At 48.9% G+C, this 17,307-nt stretch overlaps 1 protein-coding gene across 1 annotated transcript in view; it reads right to left on the bottom strand.

Annotated features, from left to right (window-relative positions):
* Positions 1–17,307, bottom strand: part of CACNA1H (calcium voltage-gated channel subunit alpha1 H) — a 386,136-nt gene that overhangs the window by 58,229 nt on the left and 310,600 nt on the right. The window contains exons 15-18 of the mRNA XM_083413279.1: positions 5,681–5,771; positions 3,481–3,689; positions 2,337–2,774; positions 1,166–1,266 (exon numbers count right to left, since the gene is read on the bottom strand). Coding sequence (XP_083269405.1) covers positions 1,166–1,266; positions 2,337–2,774; positions 3,481–3,689; positions 5,681–5,771 — 839 coding nt within the window. The remainder of the gene's footprint in view (positions 1–1,165; positions 1,267–2,336; positions 2,775–3,480; positions 3,690–5,680; positions 5,772–17,307) is intronic.

Here is a 17,307-nt window from a genome sequence, read left to right as displayed (position 1 = left end):
ACATACTATAGCCTAAACGGCCGCAAAGGCCCAATATACCTGAAGGAGCGTCTCCACTCCCACGTTCAGCCCGGACACTGAGGTCCAGCTCCAAGGGCCTTCTGGTGGTTCCCTTACTGCGAGAAGTGAGGTTACAGGGAACCATATTCAATAAACACACAAGATGTAACTGGCTGTACGTTTGAAAAAATAATATATACTATTCATTGTATTGAATTGTAGATTTCAACAGAAGTAGCTCATAAAGTTCAATGAAAAAAGTAGAAGATCAGTTCATTCTCTAATCAGTTTATGCATAAGGTCCATATATGTGAAAATGTCTATTCCACATGTGTTTATTCCAACAGTCCACACGAAAGGTTGTTGCAGTTCCACAGAATCCTTTCACAGAGTCTAAGACAAGGATTTCCGGAATATTAGCCTTGTTTTGCCGTCCTAGGCTTCATCAGTAGTACAAACTCATATATAATATCACAGAACAGTGGATCTTATAGCATAGTAGTAGCTATGTACAGCCGGTTACGTCTTGTGTGTATATTGAATATGCTTCACATAACCAGAGGTTTGTTGTTGTTACAGGGAAGCAGGCAGAGGGCCTTCTCGGTAGTGGCGCCCGCCCTGTGGAAAGCCCTTCCATCAGATGTCAAGGAAATAAACAACAATCTGACTTTTAGAAGACATCTGAAGGCATCCCTGTTTAGGGAAGTTTTTGGTTTTTGATGTTTTATTGCTTTTTCTTTTTATAATTATAATTCTGTTGGGAGCCACCCAGAGTGCTGGGGAAACCCAGCCAGATGGGCGGGGTATAAATAATAAATTATTATTATTATTATTATTATTATTATTATTATTATTATTTCTCTAGTTGTTGAAGTCTAAATAAATCATATGCCCCTTTTGCTTAGATAACTATGGTAGCCTTTTGTTCCTCCCCCCTGCCTTTTAATGAACTTACATATTTTTATATGATGTACCTTTTATATGGGGTTAGCCATTGGTAGTTAGAGCAGACTCGATGAAATTAATGAAGATGACTAACTTAGGTCTGCCAATTTCAATGGACTTAATGGGGATAGTGCCTGATTATGGTCGGTGGACTGTAAATAAGTTATATTTGGATTTGGAGTCGGAAGACATTCTCCCATCCCTGCTGAGGCGCTCTTACCGATTCTGAGGTGAAAACAAATAGAGTGACCAGTCCTCATGAGTCTTGCACCACTCTGGCTTGTAGGGCTCCAGGGCCTTACGAATCCTGTAGCAGTAACTCTGGATGGAAAACAAGACTTTTATTATATCATTCCTTTAAGCAGCCTGAAGTTCTTTGGAGGAAAGGCAGGATATAAATGAAACGAGAAAATAAGGCATTTCCCAATCTTTCACATTTGACGCCCACTTTCTTGAGCAAAGGGCGCCAGCTGTCAGCTGAGCTGGGCATTGGCTGAGGGCCCCAAGGGGTCAGAATGACCCCTTCATCGACCTGATCTAGTCGAACGGCCCATCTCCTATCCCTCCCACCTGGACCCCACGTGGCTGTTTTGGTGTGGGTCCTGAATCTATGCAGACCAGGCTGTGGATCAATGAAGTCTACAGATCCATAAAGACTACATCAGGGTGCTCCAACTCTTCATACCAAGTGGGCTGCGACAGTACTTTGACATGGAGGTAAAGGTAAAGGACCCCTGGACAATTAAGTCCAGTCAAAGGCGAATATGGGGTGTGGCGCTCATCTCGCTTTCAGGCCGAGGGAGCCGGCGCTTGTCCACAGAGAGTTTTCTGGGTCATGTGGTCAGCATGAATAAACTGCTTCTGGTGCAACGGGACACCATAACAAGAGCCAGAGTGCATGGAAACACCATTTACCTTCCCGCTGTAATGGTACCCATTTATCTACTCGCACTGGTGTGCTTTTGAACTGCTTGGTTGACAGAAGCTGGGACAGAGCAACGGGAAATCACCCCATCGCAGGGATTCGAACCACCAACCTTCTGACCGGCAAACCCAAGAAGCTCAGTGATTTAGACATGGAGGGTGATTGGCAAGGCCAGATCCTGATTAGCCTTGCAAATGTGGTAGCAGTTTTATCGCTGCACCACTGGGGTACGAATGAAATAAGCCAGCCATTCTCAACCTGGGGTCCCCAGATATTGTTGGACTACAACTCCCATCATCTCTGGGTGGGCAGGACTAGTGGTCAAGGATGGTAAGATTTGTAGTCCAACAATCTTTGGGGACCCCAGGTTGTAAGTAAATAATAAAATAGACCCCCCCCCCCGTGTTCATTAAGGGCCACTGGCGAGGAAGGAGGTCCCGCCTTCCGTTCGCTGGTTCTGACTTACGTCCTCCATGTCGTCATCGTAGTCGAGCGTGTCGTCCTTGTGCCCATCTACGTGCAGGTAGAACTCGCTGGGCACATGGAGCATCTTGCCGTTGCAGTCCTGGTACTCGGCGGGCAGCATCGCCACAGGGCTGACGTTCAAGGGGTGGTGGCGTACCCCGGGGACATGGAGGAGTTCGGGCATCTCCAGGGCGCCTCTGCAGTCCAGAGACTCCGCCCGGCGGTGCAAGGGGGGCCGGCTGACGGCGCTGAGCTTGGCATCCTCCGCCTCATCGTCGGTGCTGCCTTTTCCTTCTCCCGAGAGCAGGGACTCGCGCTCCCCGCACTGGCTCTTCTTCTTCAGGCTGGGAGCCCGCCCGAGGCTGTTCCAGCTGGACCGGCGGCTGCCCCAGTTGCTGCTGGTGCCCCAGTTGGCACAGGGCGAGCTGCGGAGGCTGGACTGAGAAAGGGCAGGGACCAGGTCAGAGCTGCCAGGAGAAAGAACTGGGGAGCCTGGCATCTTCCAAGCAGATTCCCGCACCCATCAGCCCCTGCTAGCATGGACAGGGATTACCGTATTTTTCGCTCTATAAGACACACTTTCCCCCTCCTATAAAGTAAAGGGAAATGTGTGTGCATCTTATGGAGCGAAGGCAGGCTGTGCGGCTATTCCAGAAGCCAGAACAGCGAGAGGGAGCGCTGCACAGCGCTCCCTCTTGCTGTTATAGCTTCTGGCTTAGCTGCGCAAAGCCTCTTCAGGGCACGGGGAGCCTTCATCCCACTGCCCTGAGGAGGCTTCGCATGGCTATCCCTGGCTTTTCTACTAGGTAAAATTTACATTCGTTGCTCCACCCACTTATGCCTCTGCCCCGCCCACCACTTGCATGCGGCCCCTGGACAGCTGCCCAGAGGGGAATTTGGCCCCCTGCACTGAAAAAAGTTTCCCACCACAGGAATAGCTCTGTTCTGTGTCACCATCCAGCAAACCTCCCTCCATAGGTGAGAAGGACCCCCTTGCCAATCTCTGTGCCCAGGTTGGTGGATATGAGGAGAGGCAATCCATCAAAAACTGGGGGTCCCGAGTACTTTGTGTGCCCAGTTGCAAAGCAGCTCCCACCCACCCTGCTCTGCCCAAATGTCAACTGCCAGCAACACTTGTAAAATACCAAGGACTTTTGGTCGAAGCTCAACGGGTCGATCGAGGCGTTGCTCCCTCTTCTGGAGTCCGCAAAGGGGTAGACGGCGTCCATGTGCGGGGAACACTTTGGGGTGGGCATGGGCGTGGCAGCAGTGCGCATGATGATCGGCGGGGGCATGCTCCCCTTGCCCTCCAGGTGGCCATTGGGGGTGACGGCGAGAGAGTACATCTTCAGCTCTGGAAGAGGGAAAAGCTCTTGTCAAGGGCATGGAGAGAGCGGTCAAATTCTCATAGAATCATAGAGTTGGAAGAGACCACAAGGGCCATCGAGTCCAACCCCCTGCCAAGCAGGAAACACCATCAGAGCACTCCTGACATATGGTTGTCAAGCCTCTGCTTAAAGACCTCCAAAGAAGGAGACTCCACCACACTCCTTGGCAGCAAATTCCACTGTCGAACAGCTCTTACTGTCAGGAAGTTCTTCCTAATGTTTAGGTGGAATCTTCTTTCTTGTAGAGTGATCCATTGCTCCGTGTCCGCTTCTCTGGAGCAGCAGAAAACAACCTTTCTCCCTCCTCTATATGACACCCTTTTCTATATTTGAACATGGCTATCATATCACCCCTTAACCTCCTCTTCTCCAGGCTAAACATGCCCAGCTCCCTTAGCCGTTCCTTATAAGGCATCGTTTCCAGACCTTTGACCATTTTGGTTGCCCTCCTCTGGACACGTTCCAGTTTGTCAGTGTCCTTCTTGAACTGTGGTGCCCAGAACTGGACACAGTACTCCAGGTGAGGTCTGGACAGAGCAGAATACAGTGGCATTATTACTTCCCTTGATCTAGATGCTATACTCCTATTGATGCAGCCCAGAATTGCATTGGCTTTTTTAGGTGCCGCGTCACACTGTTGGCTCATGTCAAGCAGGTATCTCAGTATGACAGTCGCTGGGGATGTACAACGCTATTCTGACATAGCTGGATACTTGAAGCACATGGACCGAAAGCAGCATTGAAAACTTTCTCAGTTGGATTGCCCCACCCTAAAAGAGAACCACCAAGGATCTAGACATCATGAAGACCTGACGTTCTTTTCCTCGCAAAGTGCTTTTCTCCAATGACAGCTAATGCCTTCTCCAGCAATCAATGGCGGAAGCAAACAGGCTCCCATTTCCCAGTGGATCTGTGTTTGTAATTTGAATCAGCTGAAGAACAGAACTCATCATGTCCTGAAATGTCCTCTGTAGGACTTTTAATTTTTCATTGCTTTGTCGGCTGCTTGGCTTTGTGATGCACAATCACACTTTGCCTGTACAGTGGAACCTCGGTTGTCGAACGTAATCCATTCCTGAAGACCGTTCGACTTCTGAAACGTTTGACAACCGAGGCGCAATTGCAGGTCGGCAAAATCCATTGAAAAAAACGGAGAAACATGCCTCGACTTCCGAGGCGCGTTCGAAAACGGAAGCATTCACTTCTGGGTTGTTGGCATTTGAAAGCTGAAACATTTGACTTCCAAAGCGTTTGACAACCGAGGTTCCACTGTACAGTGGTGCCCCGCAAGACGAATGCCTCGCAAGACGGAAAACCCGCTAGACGAAAGGGTCTTCCGTTTTTCAATGCGCTTCGCAGGACGAATTTCTCTATGGGCTTGCTTCGCAAGACGAAAATGTCTTGCGATTCTTGAGGGGTTTTTTCGCTCCCCACCCCCTTTTTCTAAGGCGCTAAACTGCTAATAGCCTTTTAGCAGCTAATCCGCTAATCCCTTAAGCCTTTAATAGCCGCTAATAGCCTTTTAGCAGCTAATCCGCTAACCCCTTAAGTCTTTAATAGCCGCTAATAGCCGCTAAAACGCTAATAGCGCTAATCCGCTAATCCGCTAAAGACGAAAAAACCGCTAGACGAAGAGACTCGCGGAACGGATTCTTTTCATCTTGTGAGGCACCACTGTATGTCATTTTTTTGAATTTTAAAATCGAATGTTATCGTATTTATATTGCTTTTATATAAACCACTTAGAGGATTTTTATGACAGTGAAAGGTAGACATCTGGGGTGGGGATTTTATACAAAGCTGATAGGGAAATCCCCTGGGGTGTTTGTAAGTTAGAAGGCAGGCAGGTGAGCGAGGGGCTGGCTGGCTGAGGGCAGACTAGGTTGGGTTGGGCAGTACCTCAATCACCTTAATGGACTTGTAGGTGCCCCACCATGGGAATGGCATCCCAGCTTACCAGAAGCACGGAGTTCCTTCAGCTTCTCAATCTCTTCCTCAAAGCTGATGGATGTCTTGTCCTCATCGGTGTCGGATCTGTTGGCATCGCCCTGTTGGAGGGAAAGTTGGGTGGGAGAAACCGAATTAATTTGCAACGCTGAACTCAGCAGTGGCTGGCACCTATAAGAGACTGCTAAGATGCAAGGCAGGAGGCCAACAGCAGGTGGCGCAAGTGTCCATGAAAGATCAGAGCCAGAGCCACAGGTGCCATCTCGCGCCAAAGATTGTGGGTGCCCGCAACGAAGGGTTTCAACTTTGCCCATTGACTTTGTGGGTGCCCAGCCCCACAAATAGATTATTGTGGGGGCTGAAGGACCTGCGGCCCCCTGGCCGGAGCCAATTGCAGGCAGGTCCAACTGATTCTAGTTTCATCTCCATCCTCTTTTCTACAAGGGCAACTGTGAGATGGAAGAGAAGGAGGAAGATGACAGCTGAGATGGCAGGCAAGTGGTCCCTGGCTCAGATGAGAATGTGGCCATTGGACTGAGCACAGTTCCCCACCACCCTGTTTTGGACACTGGATTTAATGGCCTTGCAGCGCCCCCTTTAGATGGCCGCATATATTACTTCAGTTCTGAAGGTCAGCATTAAGCATTTTCTTCTACCTCTCCATGCAGCCATTCCATACAGGTGATGTGGGGGAGGGGGCCAGGAGAGAATACTCTGAGCACGCACAGTTTTGGATGGTAAACTCACTTAAATCATAGTGCAAGAAGCAATTTGCCTACAAGGAAAGGTTGCAGTGTCTGGAGGTTTTTAGTTTAAGTAAGAGGCAAGGTCTTAAAAAGCAGAGACATCACCTTGCCGACAAAGGTCCGTATAGTTAAAGCTACGGTTTTCCCAGTAGTGATGTATGGAAGTGAGTGCTGGACCATAAAGAAGGCTGATCGCCGAAGAATGGATGCTTTTGAATTCTGGTACTGGAGGAGACGCTTGAGAGTCCCATGGACTGCAAGAAGATCAAACCTATCCATTCTGAAGAAAATCAGCCCTGAGTGCTCACTGGAAGGACAGATCCTGAAGCTGAGGCTCCAAGACTTTGGCCACCTCATGAGAAGAGAAGACTCCCTGGAAAAGACCCTGATGTTGGGAAAGATGGAGGGCACAAGGAGAAGGGGACGACAGAGGATGAGATGGGTGGACAGTGTTCTCAAAGCTACAAACATGAGTTTGACCAAACTGCGGGAGGCAGTGGAAGACAGGAGTGCTTGGCGTGCTCTGGTCCAGGGGGTCACGAAGAGTCGGACACGACTAAACGACTATACAACAAGAGGCAACATGGTGGATGTTTATAAAACTAAGCAGGTCATGGAAAAAGAGGATCGAGAAAAGTTTTTCTCGCTGACTAGAACTCATGGACATCTGGCGAAACTGAATGTTAGAAGAATCGGGACAAATAAAATAAAGGATGCCTTCATGCAGAGTGCAGTTAATCCAGTAGGATCTCCGTGTGTTCTGAAGAAAAGGGAGTTTGCTTCTGCTAGCCTTGGGACTAAACACTTTCTTGGGATCAAGCACCATTTTGTTGCTAGAAAGGATAATATATACGTTTTTCTAAATGCCAAAGCAATAAGATGAGCTTCTGTTACCAGGCAGTGGCCTGCCAGCAGCCTCCTGACTAGAAAACGTTTCTAAGAATAATCCTCCAACACTGGAAAGGCCAAGCGTGGAAAACTGGATACAAGAACTCCTGCGTTTAGCAAGCCATGAGAAAACCCTGCTCTATGAACTGCATGAAAATACTAGCTTCCAAGAGATTTGGAGCGCATTTTTGGAACTCTCCACGTCACACAATGCCCACAACTAGGAGACCTGGGAGGCTCAACGCAGGGATGGAAATGTCTGCATCTTAAGAGTTTTTAATCTGCGCCGTGAGCCGAGCCTGAATACTCATTTCTCCTAAACCTTATCAAAGCCGGTGAACCTGAACACTGGATGACACACCAAACTACTAGACGTCGGAAATCAAAATGCTGTAACAAGAAAAACAACAACAAAGGGCTCAAGGACTTTAAAAGACGATTAGACAAATTCATGGATGTAACGGGAGAGGATTTACCTCAGCAAATTATTTGTCAAAATTACAAATACCCAAATACAGGCGGTCATTTACCCTCGCTAGATTCAACGTGCTGCCATCTGCCTTATTGCAGGGCAGATTCAAGGGTAAACTGTACGTGGAACGAGTCGGCCCCTGCGGCTTGATGGGGGTAGAAACTGTCTCTCATGTCTTGTTACGCTGCTGTTTCTACAGGGATATATGCTCGGTATTTATCACTCCTGTTATACAAAAATCTCCAAAGGGGTCCGAACTCCAATGTCTAAAACTCCTGGTAGAGGACAAGGATCTATAGATCACGCTAAGGGTGGCCAAATTCTGTGCGGCTGCCATAAAACTCAGGGAACAAGCTGTACTACCAAAATGATTAAGGTTTTAAATGACAACTTTAGGTTATTGTCAGGGAACTGCCATCAGTGTCCGAGGGAGAGAGCAAGCTCCGAAGGGATCCCAGAGAGCATCCCGGGAGTGAGAGGGGCAGCCCATCTTCTGGGGGAGAGAATCAGCGTAGCTCCAGCGGAGAAGGGGGGGAGATGGGGGAATCGGCGAGGCGATCCCATGACTCCTTGCCGGGGACCAGCGGGGAGAGAAGGGGTCCTCCGCTGCCCACGCCCTCCTTGCGCAGAAGGCTTCCGCGCAGAGAGAGTAGGCGAAGACTTGGCGTCAAAGAACTTCTTTGCTGGAAGAAGTTTAAGAAACGCCCACTGACGGATTCTGCCAGCGATTGAGACAGCCACGGGTGAGTGGCTGCCCAGACAGGAAAGGTTCACTCAGGCAACCCAGCCAGACGTTGGGACAAGCTTACACATGAGCAACCCCTAGAACCATTACAGTTATATTTTAGTGATCAAGATTTAATGTATATATTTTTAACTGCCGTTATATCTGAATTGTCTCTGCTAAACCGAACTGCAATTCAATGTGTTCCTGTTCTGCTTTACGATTTTTCTGATATTGTAAGTGAGCCGGAACTGGTCTGTGACCGTAATAATAAAATTCATTCATTCATGGGTGAGAAGGCCCATGGGGGCTCTGCAATACCTCCACTGTTGGAGGGAGCAATGCTTCTGAAAACCAGTTGCTGGAAGACACAGGAGGGGAGTCTTGTGTTCAGATCCTGCTTAGAGAAAGCGTGTTCTCATTCATAGAGAGCACGTGTGGGGTCTGGAAGGCCATCCCTCTGTTGCTGGGCGGGTTAGTTTGGATGACCATCCGCAGTGATTGGGCGGTTGGGTTGTTGGGCAAATTTTGGTGCTGCCATTTTGGGGGTTAGGCCAAATTGAAGTCACGCAGCTCTGACTGGGTACTTTTGCTGTGTGCACCGGATCACCCGCCCACCCTCCTTAATTTTAGGAATCTTGGTTGACCTTGCTATGCCTATCTTGGGGTCGCCTGCTTTTGGGGCAGGGGCCTGGTAGGAATTTTGTCCATTTGGCTGATTGGCTGGTGCCATTTTGTTTTTGCCTACTGCATAGCAAATCGTCATAACTTGTAAGGTTGCGGTTAGGCATTGGTTAAAAAATTGGTTGGTGGAGGGGTAAGGATTGACAGTGTCTGCCCCTCCAATGCTGCTGCGGAAAGGGAATTCCGTTAAAGGAATCCAGGGGCTTGCCATTCTTTCGTCCGTACCCCTGAAGGGGGCTTAGGGCTGTGCAAGCCCCAGGGAGCATGGGGTGTGTGTGCTCTGGTGCCCGGCTCCATGCTCTCCCCAATATAGTTTTCCCTTACTGGCTTTCGCTGGAATCTGGAAGTCAGTTCTGTCCCTAGTCATAACCAATGCCTAAGCAACCACTCACATTTATGTATTTTAATAAAGTTGTGGCCAAAATTATGCCAAAAACCTTAAACAAAAATTATGTGTGAAGTGTGAATCATTTGGGGGTGGATTGGAGGACCTCGACACGCAACAGCCTTGACCAAAGGTGTCATGGGCTTTGAAGACACTTGAACTCAGGACGCAAGGGAGAAATGTGCTAGGACGAAGGCACGCTTGGCAAATCCACACCGTGATCAACTCCCGTCAGGAAACCAATGTCCCCCCTGTGGAAGGACGTGTGGATCCAGAATTGGCCTCCACAGTCACTTGCTGACTCATTGTAAAAACTGTGTTTATGGAAGACAATCTTACTCGGCTAGGAGGGATCGCCAAAGAAGAAGCAGGTTTTCCACAATCATTTGGTTGGCTGCTGTGAGAATAGGATGCTGGACTAGAGGGCCATTGGCCTGATCCAGGAAGCTCATCTTATGTTTTATGTGTTGGCAAGCAACCAAGGAATCGGGGGCAATTGGCAGGCCCCCAGCTGGTTCCAGCCCACTGGCCGGTGTGCCGGGCAAACTCCAGTCCTTGTTGCAGCATCTGCGACCCACAGCTTCAAAAGCCGGAGCATCTCAGCAGAGATAACGCTCAAACAGAAGTGGCAGGAGCATAGCGGTCAACTTACAGATTTGAAAATAAGGGACCAGCAGCCTCGAAAATAAGGGATCAGCAGCCAAAATAAGGGATTTTCCGGGCACAGGTATGTTTGACTTCTGAGCCCCTCTGAGCCAAAGGCAGAAAGCCCAGCCAGCAGCCAAACGAAGCCTCAAGGAAAACCACTGTCATCTCTCCGCTGGGAAGTGCTGAGCAAAGGTGAGTCCCCAGGCAACGCAGGACAAGGCATGCAAGCTCCACCCCCCAGTCGTTCTTAGACTTCTTATTGGGTGAGCAACGCAGCCAAGCAACACAGTTGGAGCCTCCCTCCTCCCTGGCAGGCAGGGAGGGAGGGAGAGGAGCTGCTTCCTTTGAAACCCGGGAAATTTAAGGGACATCATCAATAAGGGACAGCAGTGGGACATGGCGCTGGGATAAGGGACTGTCCTGCCAGATAAGGGACGCTTGACAGCTATGGGCAGGAGAGGTAGTGTAAGCGTATTTACAAGCAGTTTATTTGGCAAACATCAGACAAAAGGAAACATGTCTGATCCCTTTTGTGTCCAAAGCAAGACAGCTAAAGCAAAAGCTATACACAAATGGAAGTTCCCAGCAAGCTGTGTTGGCAACAGACATGTGACACACAACAATCATGCCTGTTCCTTAAGGTGGAATGGAATATCCTAACATTATGATGGGCAGAAGGAAGGAGGGGAGCTGGGAGGCAATGGAGGTGGGGTGGGGAGGGAATCAGTCAGTGGCTGATTTTTTGGGGGGGTCAACTTTCCTATGCACAATCTGTAGTTGACCTCTTTTGCAACATTTTGTTTTGAAATCTTTCAAGATAATTGAGTTTCCTCTTAATTACGTTGCTTCGAACATGTACTTTATAATTTCACTTCCTCCAGTAACATTTTATTCTGGCTTGTTTCATTTGGTGTTTTAATGTGGGTTGTAAACAGCTTTGATATCCCCCCCCCTTAAAAATATACAGCGCTGTAGAAATAAAATGAAAAATAATAATGAATAATAATCCCGTTCAGTCAAAATCTGCTTCGTTGCTGCCGATCAGTTTCAGACCCCTCACCCTGGTTATGAAATTTAGATTCAAGGGAGGGAGCACACAGAATATACACGCAGAACTGCCTCTAGATTCAACTTGTTCAATCTTCCTTCTGAATGAAGCTAAAGGAAGAGGGAGAACAGATGGCTTTGGCACTTTTTCCCTGGAAATCTTTTGTGCTACCAAATGAATAATTCAGTTTTTTTTTTAAGGGGAAAAAACTTTTATGTACATTTAAATCACAGCCTGTAACAGCTCCAATAGGAGCCATTAGCAGCCAGCAACAAAGCACATCCCCCTTTCCCCTTTCTTTCTGGGTCTATAATTACATATTTATGGAGAACCTCACGCAAGGCCGCCAATTCCCAGCTTTGTATATGCACACCATTAACACAGACAGGAAATTGGAGGATCTGGAAAAGAGTCCTTCAGCTTACGCAATACGTTATTTTGCCGAATGAAATTAATGCATCGCAATTCTTTCTCTTTGCCTCTGCTAAGAAGTGGGGTAGGGGAAGGAAGCTCAGGTTCTGAGTTAGCATGTTTGATGTCGGGGTTCGGGAACCAGTGGCCACCCAGATGCTGCAGGATGCAAGACTGACGATCAGGAACGACAGGAGTTGCAACGCAGCAACATCTGGATGGCACGACGTTGGCCAGTCCCGGAAGATGACAGACAGACAGCTGTGTGAGTTTGCTCTCAGTCATGAGCTTCATGGCTCGTCTCTCTGGCCTAGGTGTGCTGGGCCTGGGGATAACCCTTGAAACACGGTCCAGGTCCGGTCCAGAATCTGGAGGTTCCGCTAGGAGTCAGTCCGACAGGGCCAAGGCAGGAAACCAGGCAAGGACAGGGGCAGGATCTGGCATATAGCAATGTTGCTCCCGCAACTTGGGGCAGAGTCCGACAGCCTTTTATCTTTGTCGGGGTAACGGCCGGTACTGTTCCCCCGGTGACTCACCTCCCTGTTTCGCCCAAAGATGAGCACTCTTCCTGCGAGTACTCAGGTCTCTCCTTCTCTCAGACCTTAGTGTGATGGCCTGTGATTCGGATTCGGAGGATGAACCTGAGGGATCCCAACCTGCACAGGATTCCCCTCCTCCAGAACCAGCTGAGCCGGGGCTGGGGCATGAGCCTGAAGGGTCCTCACCTGTGCTGGGTCCTCAGGTGCAGGCACCAGCTGAGTCTGCTCTGGCTCCGGAGGTGATGGAGGACCCATTGCCTGCAGGTGCTCCACTCTCAGCCCCGTCAGGGGAAGCTGAGGTTGCCTCTGGGCCCGGTAACCCTCCAGCCTCTCCTGAGCTGCAGAGGCTCAGGGCAGAGAGGCAGAGGGAGCTAAGTTCGCGCAGGAGAAGTGCTCGCCTCCAGGCCAGGAGAGGTGAGTCACCTGTGGACCGGGGCCACCCTATGCCTCGGGGCAGATAAAAGCCAGCCAGCCCCAGTCCCAGGTTGCAGGAGCAACATTGTTGGTAGCCTGTTCCTGCCTGCACCCTGTCCTGCTCTTCTGCCAGAGTTCCTGACCTCACCTGACTCCCTGCCTTGGACCCAGCTTCAGCTTTGACGGACAGCCTCCATACCGCATCCTCAACCTCGGACTGGACTTGGACCTCACCGCATGGTTAATCCCTCGGGACCAGCACACTTAGTCTCTGCAGCTTGGGAGACGTCGGTGGGTTACTAGACCCAGAGGCCTCCTTAGCCTCCCCTGACCCAACCGGTAGTGGAGCAGCTGTAAGTGATGGCCCAGCTGAAGGCAACAAGGTAATCCCCATATCTGGAGCCAGGGCAGGCTCAGGCCCTTGACTCGGCCCAGCTGGTGCTTTTTGCAGGGGAACCTGTGCAGACTGGGACTCTTCAGGATCAAGCCCCAGACTAGGTTCAGATGATGCCTGAGGCAAAGGATCTGGTGCGGACTGAGATTCCTCTGGTTCCAAGTCCGAGCCTGAGTCCTAGGCCATCACACTAGGTATGGCTCAAACTCCCTCGGGAGGTTGTGGACTCCCTTTCGTTGGAAGTTATTAAGCAGGTGTTGGGTGGCCACCTGTCATGTATGATCTAACTGAGATTCCTGGATTGCAGGGGGATTCAATTGGATAATCCTGTGGGTTCTATGACACACCATTGGTGGGAGGCAGAAGTAGGCAACAAATTACATCTTTGTGTAATTTTTAAAATGAAATTCACTTCAGTTCACATTTTAACACAAACTTACATATTTCACACTTCCCCAAACTGTATGTGAACTGAAACATAGCTTTCCTTCAAAACTCACATTCCACACCCTCTCTGAATTTTGTGATGCAACTGCGTGAATTTTGTGTCGCTGAATGTGTTCAGAAAGGCATCCTCAGGGCCGGATTTAGGTTTAATGAGGCCCTAAGCTCCTGAAGGTAATGGGGCCCTTTATATGTCCGGCTGTCCTTGGTCAACAACAAATTGTCACTGATTTTGTGTGTTGAATATATGCTTTATGGTAACTTATAGACCTGATAGGTATCTAAAGCCATTTGCACATAACAAAATATGTATTTTATCAAAGTAATTGTTGAATTGAAACCAGTGATATTTTAGGAAGCAGGTTAGCTTGCGGGGCCCATTACGTACATCATAGGAGCCTACACAACACAAAACACTGTTGCTGTATGTAGGTTCTATTTTATTTGTTTTTTATCTTATATTTTGGAAATTTACATCCAGTTTTTCCCCTTTAATTTTTTGGGGGGCCCCCAAGAGAGTGGGGCCGTAAGCTATAGCTTGTTTAGCTTACAGATAAATCCGGCACTGGGCATCATATTAGGGGAAAGTGTGCATCACTGCATGCTTTTAACACAATGAGGAACAGTGACCAGTGCAACCCACTATGGAAATGTCAACCAGCCATTCTGGGCTACCTGCTAACTAAGGAGCCGTCTGCCAGAAACCCTGATAAGAAATGCCTCCATCTATGTTCCCCCAGGTTCTGCAGCCATCTTTCTCCTTCCCCACCCTCAAATAAAATTTGGACACCAACCCATTTGGCCAATGCCAAATGTCCAGCGTGATTCTTCCTTCCACCCATGCTGCTGATGGAGGCTAAATTCACATTTTAAGACCCTTCGCTGCCCTCTCATCATCCTCCTCCTGGATGCCCAGATGCAATTGACCACTCCAGTGCCTGCCTGGCAACCAGCCCTTTCTTAGATGTGTCCATCAATCCCAGTCAAAGAGTTTGGTGCCAAAACTGATGTGCCAGAGAACAGGCGGGTGATTGGAGACAAATAGAGCCAATACACAGCTGCTTGTATGGCAGAACTGTCCAATTTTTTTTAAAAAAATTATTATTTAGGAAAAGCCATTGTAGAAATGCAAATGGAAGCTGTGAATGACAGCCAGGGCCACCCTCTTCCCAGAAAATCTGGGCTGCTTCCCCAAATATATGTTGGTATATCCAACCTCTGCCCCCACCCGGACATCTCTGATGTGAACACAGCTGAGGACCAGATTTCAGCATAAGCTCCAGTGCTGGCTCAGAAGACACTCTGGCCAAGAGCTGGACATTAATTCAAAATGGATTTAAACTCAGCTTAATGGCTACTAGCCATGGTGGGGATTTCTCCTCCCACTGTCAGTAGTGCTTCTGAGTATCAGTTGCTCTTCGGCTCAGGTCCTGCTTGCAGCCTTCTGCACCCAGGGCAGCTGTCTACCAGCTCCACCTGGTATGCAGGCTGAGACCCTACCTGTGTCAGGAGTTCAGCCTACACTCGAGTAGGATCCTGGTAGAGACACATGCCCAAGTGGCATGTTCTCTTCCTCCTGGTCAATCGTTCGGGAGCTTCAAAAGCTTTCTTCTGCCCGAAAATCACAGTGACCAATGCCAAGAGACACCGGCACACTTAGGGATCCGCAGAGTTTGCGCATCATGCGTGACAGACCTTAGCAACTCAGCATTTTGGCTAATCTACTTTATTTACATATAAAAACACATGGAGCACTGCAACATGGCTCCCTCTCTCTCTAGCATCAGACAGTAAAGAGAAAAAGAAGAAAGAACAATAGTCCCACTTCACAGAACACAGTAACACAAACATCCTGTCTCTGGCACTTCCCACTCTGTGGAGTCAAAACATATACTGTCATGTGAAAGACAACAATCCCATGACTGCAATCATAGACCAGGAATTCTAACAACCTGCCTGCAGACTGTCTTGCCAGAGTGGTGCATGCTCTGGTTATCTCCCACTTGGACTACTGCAACGCGCTCTACGTGGGGCTACCTTTGAAGGTGACTTGGAAACTACAAATAATCCAGAATGCAGCAGATAGACTGGTGACTGGGAGCGGCCGCCGAGACCATATAACACCAGTCCTGAAAGAACTACATTGGCTCCAAGTATGTTTACATAGTAAAAGCTATGGTTTTCCCAGTAGTGATGTATGGAAGTGAGAGCTGGACCATAAAGAAGGCTGATCGCCGAAGAATTGACGCTTTTGAATTATGGTGCTGCAGCCGTTTAAGTCAATTAGCCAGCGTGATCTGAGCTAAACTTAACGAAGCCCCTCGCCAGCAACCGTTCTGCCATTTTTAATTCAATCAGCCGGAGCTAAACGCGCGGGATTCCCTCAAGCAAAACCCCCGCTCTTCAAAGGAGCTCTAATTGAGGCTTTCTCCCTCACGCAGGCGGACAGCGGCAGCAGCTGCCGCCGCCACCAATTCCTTCAGAGCGGCGGCAATTATTGCCTGACAATGGCAAAAGGAGACAGAGGACAATGCAGAGAATCTGATCGTATTGGGGACGGGCCAGAGTTTTCGGCCTCAGATGTTATTTTGGCTAAAAGTAAAAGCACTAGGCAGAGCTTTGACTGGTGTGGTCTAAACCACTGAGCCTCATGGGCTTGCCGATCAGAAGGTTGGCAGTTCGAATCCTCATGATGGGGTGAGCTCCCATTGCTCTGTCCCAGCTCCTGCCAACCTAGTAGTTCAAAAGCAGACCAGGCAGGGTATAAATAATAAATTGTTGTTGTTGTTGTTGCTATTATTATTATTATTATTATTATTATTATTATTATTTTGTTTTTCCCTTGAGCATACTAGGAATATGGAAGCAGCTGCAAAACATGGAATGGCAAAGGAGAACATGCATCACAACTGAGTGATCATATTGCCACTTGGCTATCTAAAGTCCCCCCCCCCCCATACGACGATTAAATCCAGAGTCCAAATTTACCAAGTTGTACTACGGCCTGGTTGGCAAAGGAGGACGTTTCAAGCTGGTCACAGGTAACTCCTTGAGCCACACCCCTTCCCTTTTGCAGACTTCCAGATGTTTTGAAGGATCAGCTCTCAGCTCCCAGGTTTGCAATTCAGAAGGTTTCCAGCTTCTGCCCTGGGCGCCGCCAGTTTAAAGGAGCCCGGCGGTCTGATTCTGTATAAGGCAGCTAGCTTCCGAAGGCTCCGGTGTACAATTTGCATGCATGCTTTGCCTCTGTGGTCTAAGCTGATTAACGTGCGCACTGGGATCGGTAACTCTGAATTAATTCATGCCATGAATAAATGAACGGCGTCTAGCACTGTTTGTTTCAGCTGTGGAGTGGAAAACTCCTGAAAGGTGCATCAAGAACCTTGCATCCTCTTGAACCCAGTGCTTCAGGTAGTCAGCAGGGTTACCTGCCACAAAATCTGGCCTTACACACCCACACCACAGATACAGGGGTATTTTGACAGTGCCAGCTTGCGAAGTTGAGTAGTCTTGGGATGGACACAATGTCAAGGCCTGTGCTGGATCTGTGGACAGCTCTCCATTCGGGGCAAACCTTTGGTTAAGATTCTGGTTTTGACTTGCTCTGCCATCGGGCCTTTTAGTTTACTTCTTGACCCAGCCACCTAGCCCATCCTTTAGTGTGGGGAGCGGGTGGCGCTGTGGTCTAAACCACTGAGCCTCTTGGGCCTGCCAATGGGAAGGTCAGCAGTTCGAATCCCCAGGACGAGGTGAACTCCTGTTGCTCTGTCCCAGCTCCTGCCAGCCCAGCTGTCTGAAAGCATGCCAGTGCAAGTAGATAAATAGGTACCACTGCAGAGG

The sequence above is a fragment of the Podarcis tiliguerta genome (genome assembly GCF_965153285.1).
Source record: "Podarcis tiliguerta genome assembly, chromosome: 14".
Lineage (NCBI taxonomy): Eukaryota > Metazoa > Chordata > Lepidosauria > Squamata > Lacertidae > Podarcis > Podarcis tiliguerta.
The sequence above is the reverse complement of the archived record's forward strand: the minus strand, read 5'-3'. Positions and strand labels throughout refer to the sequence as shown.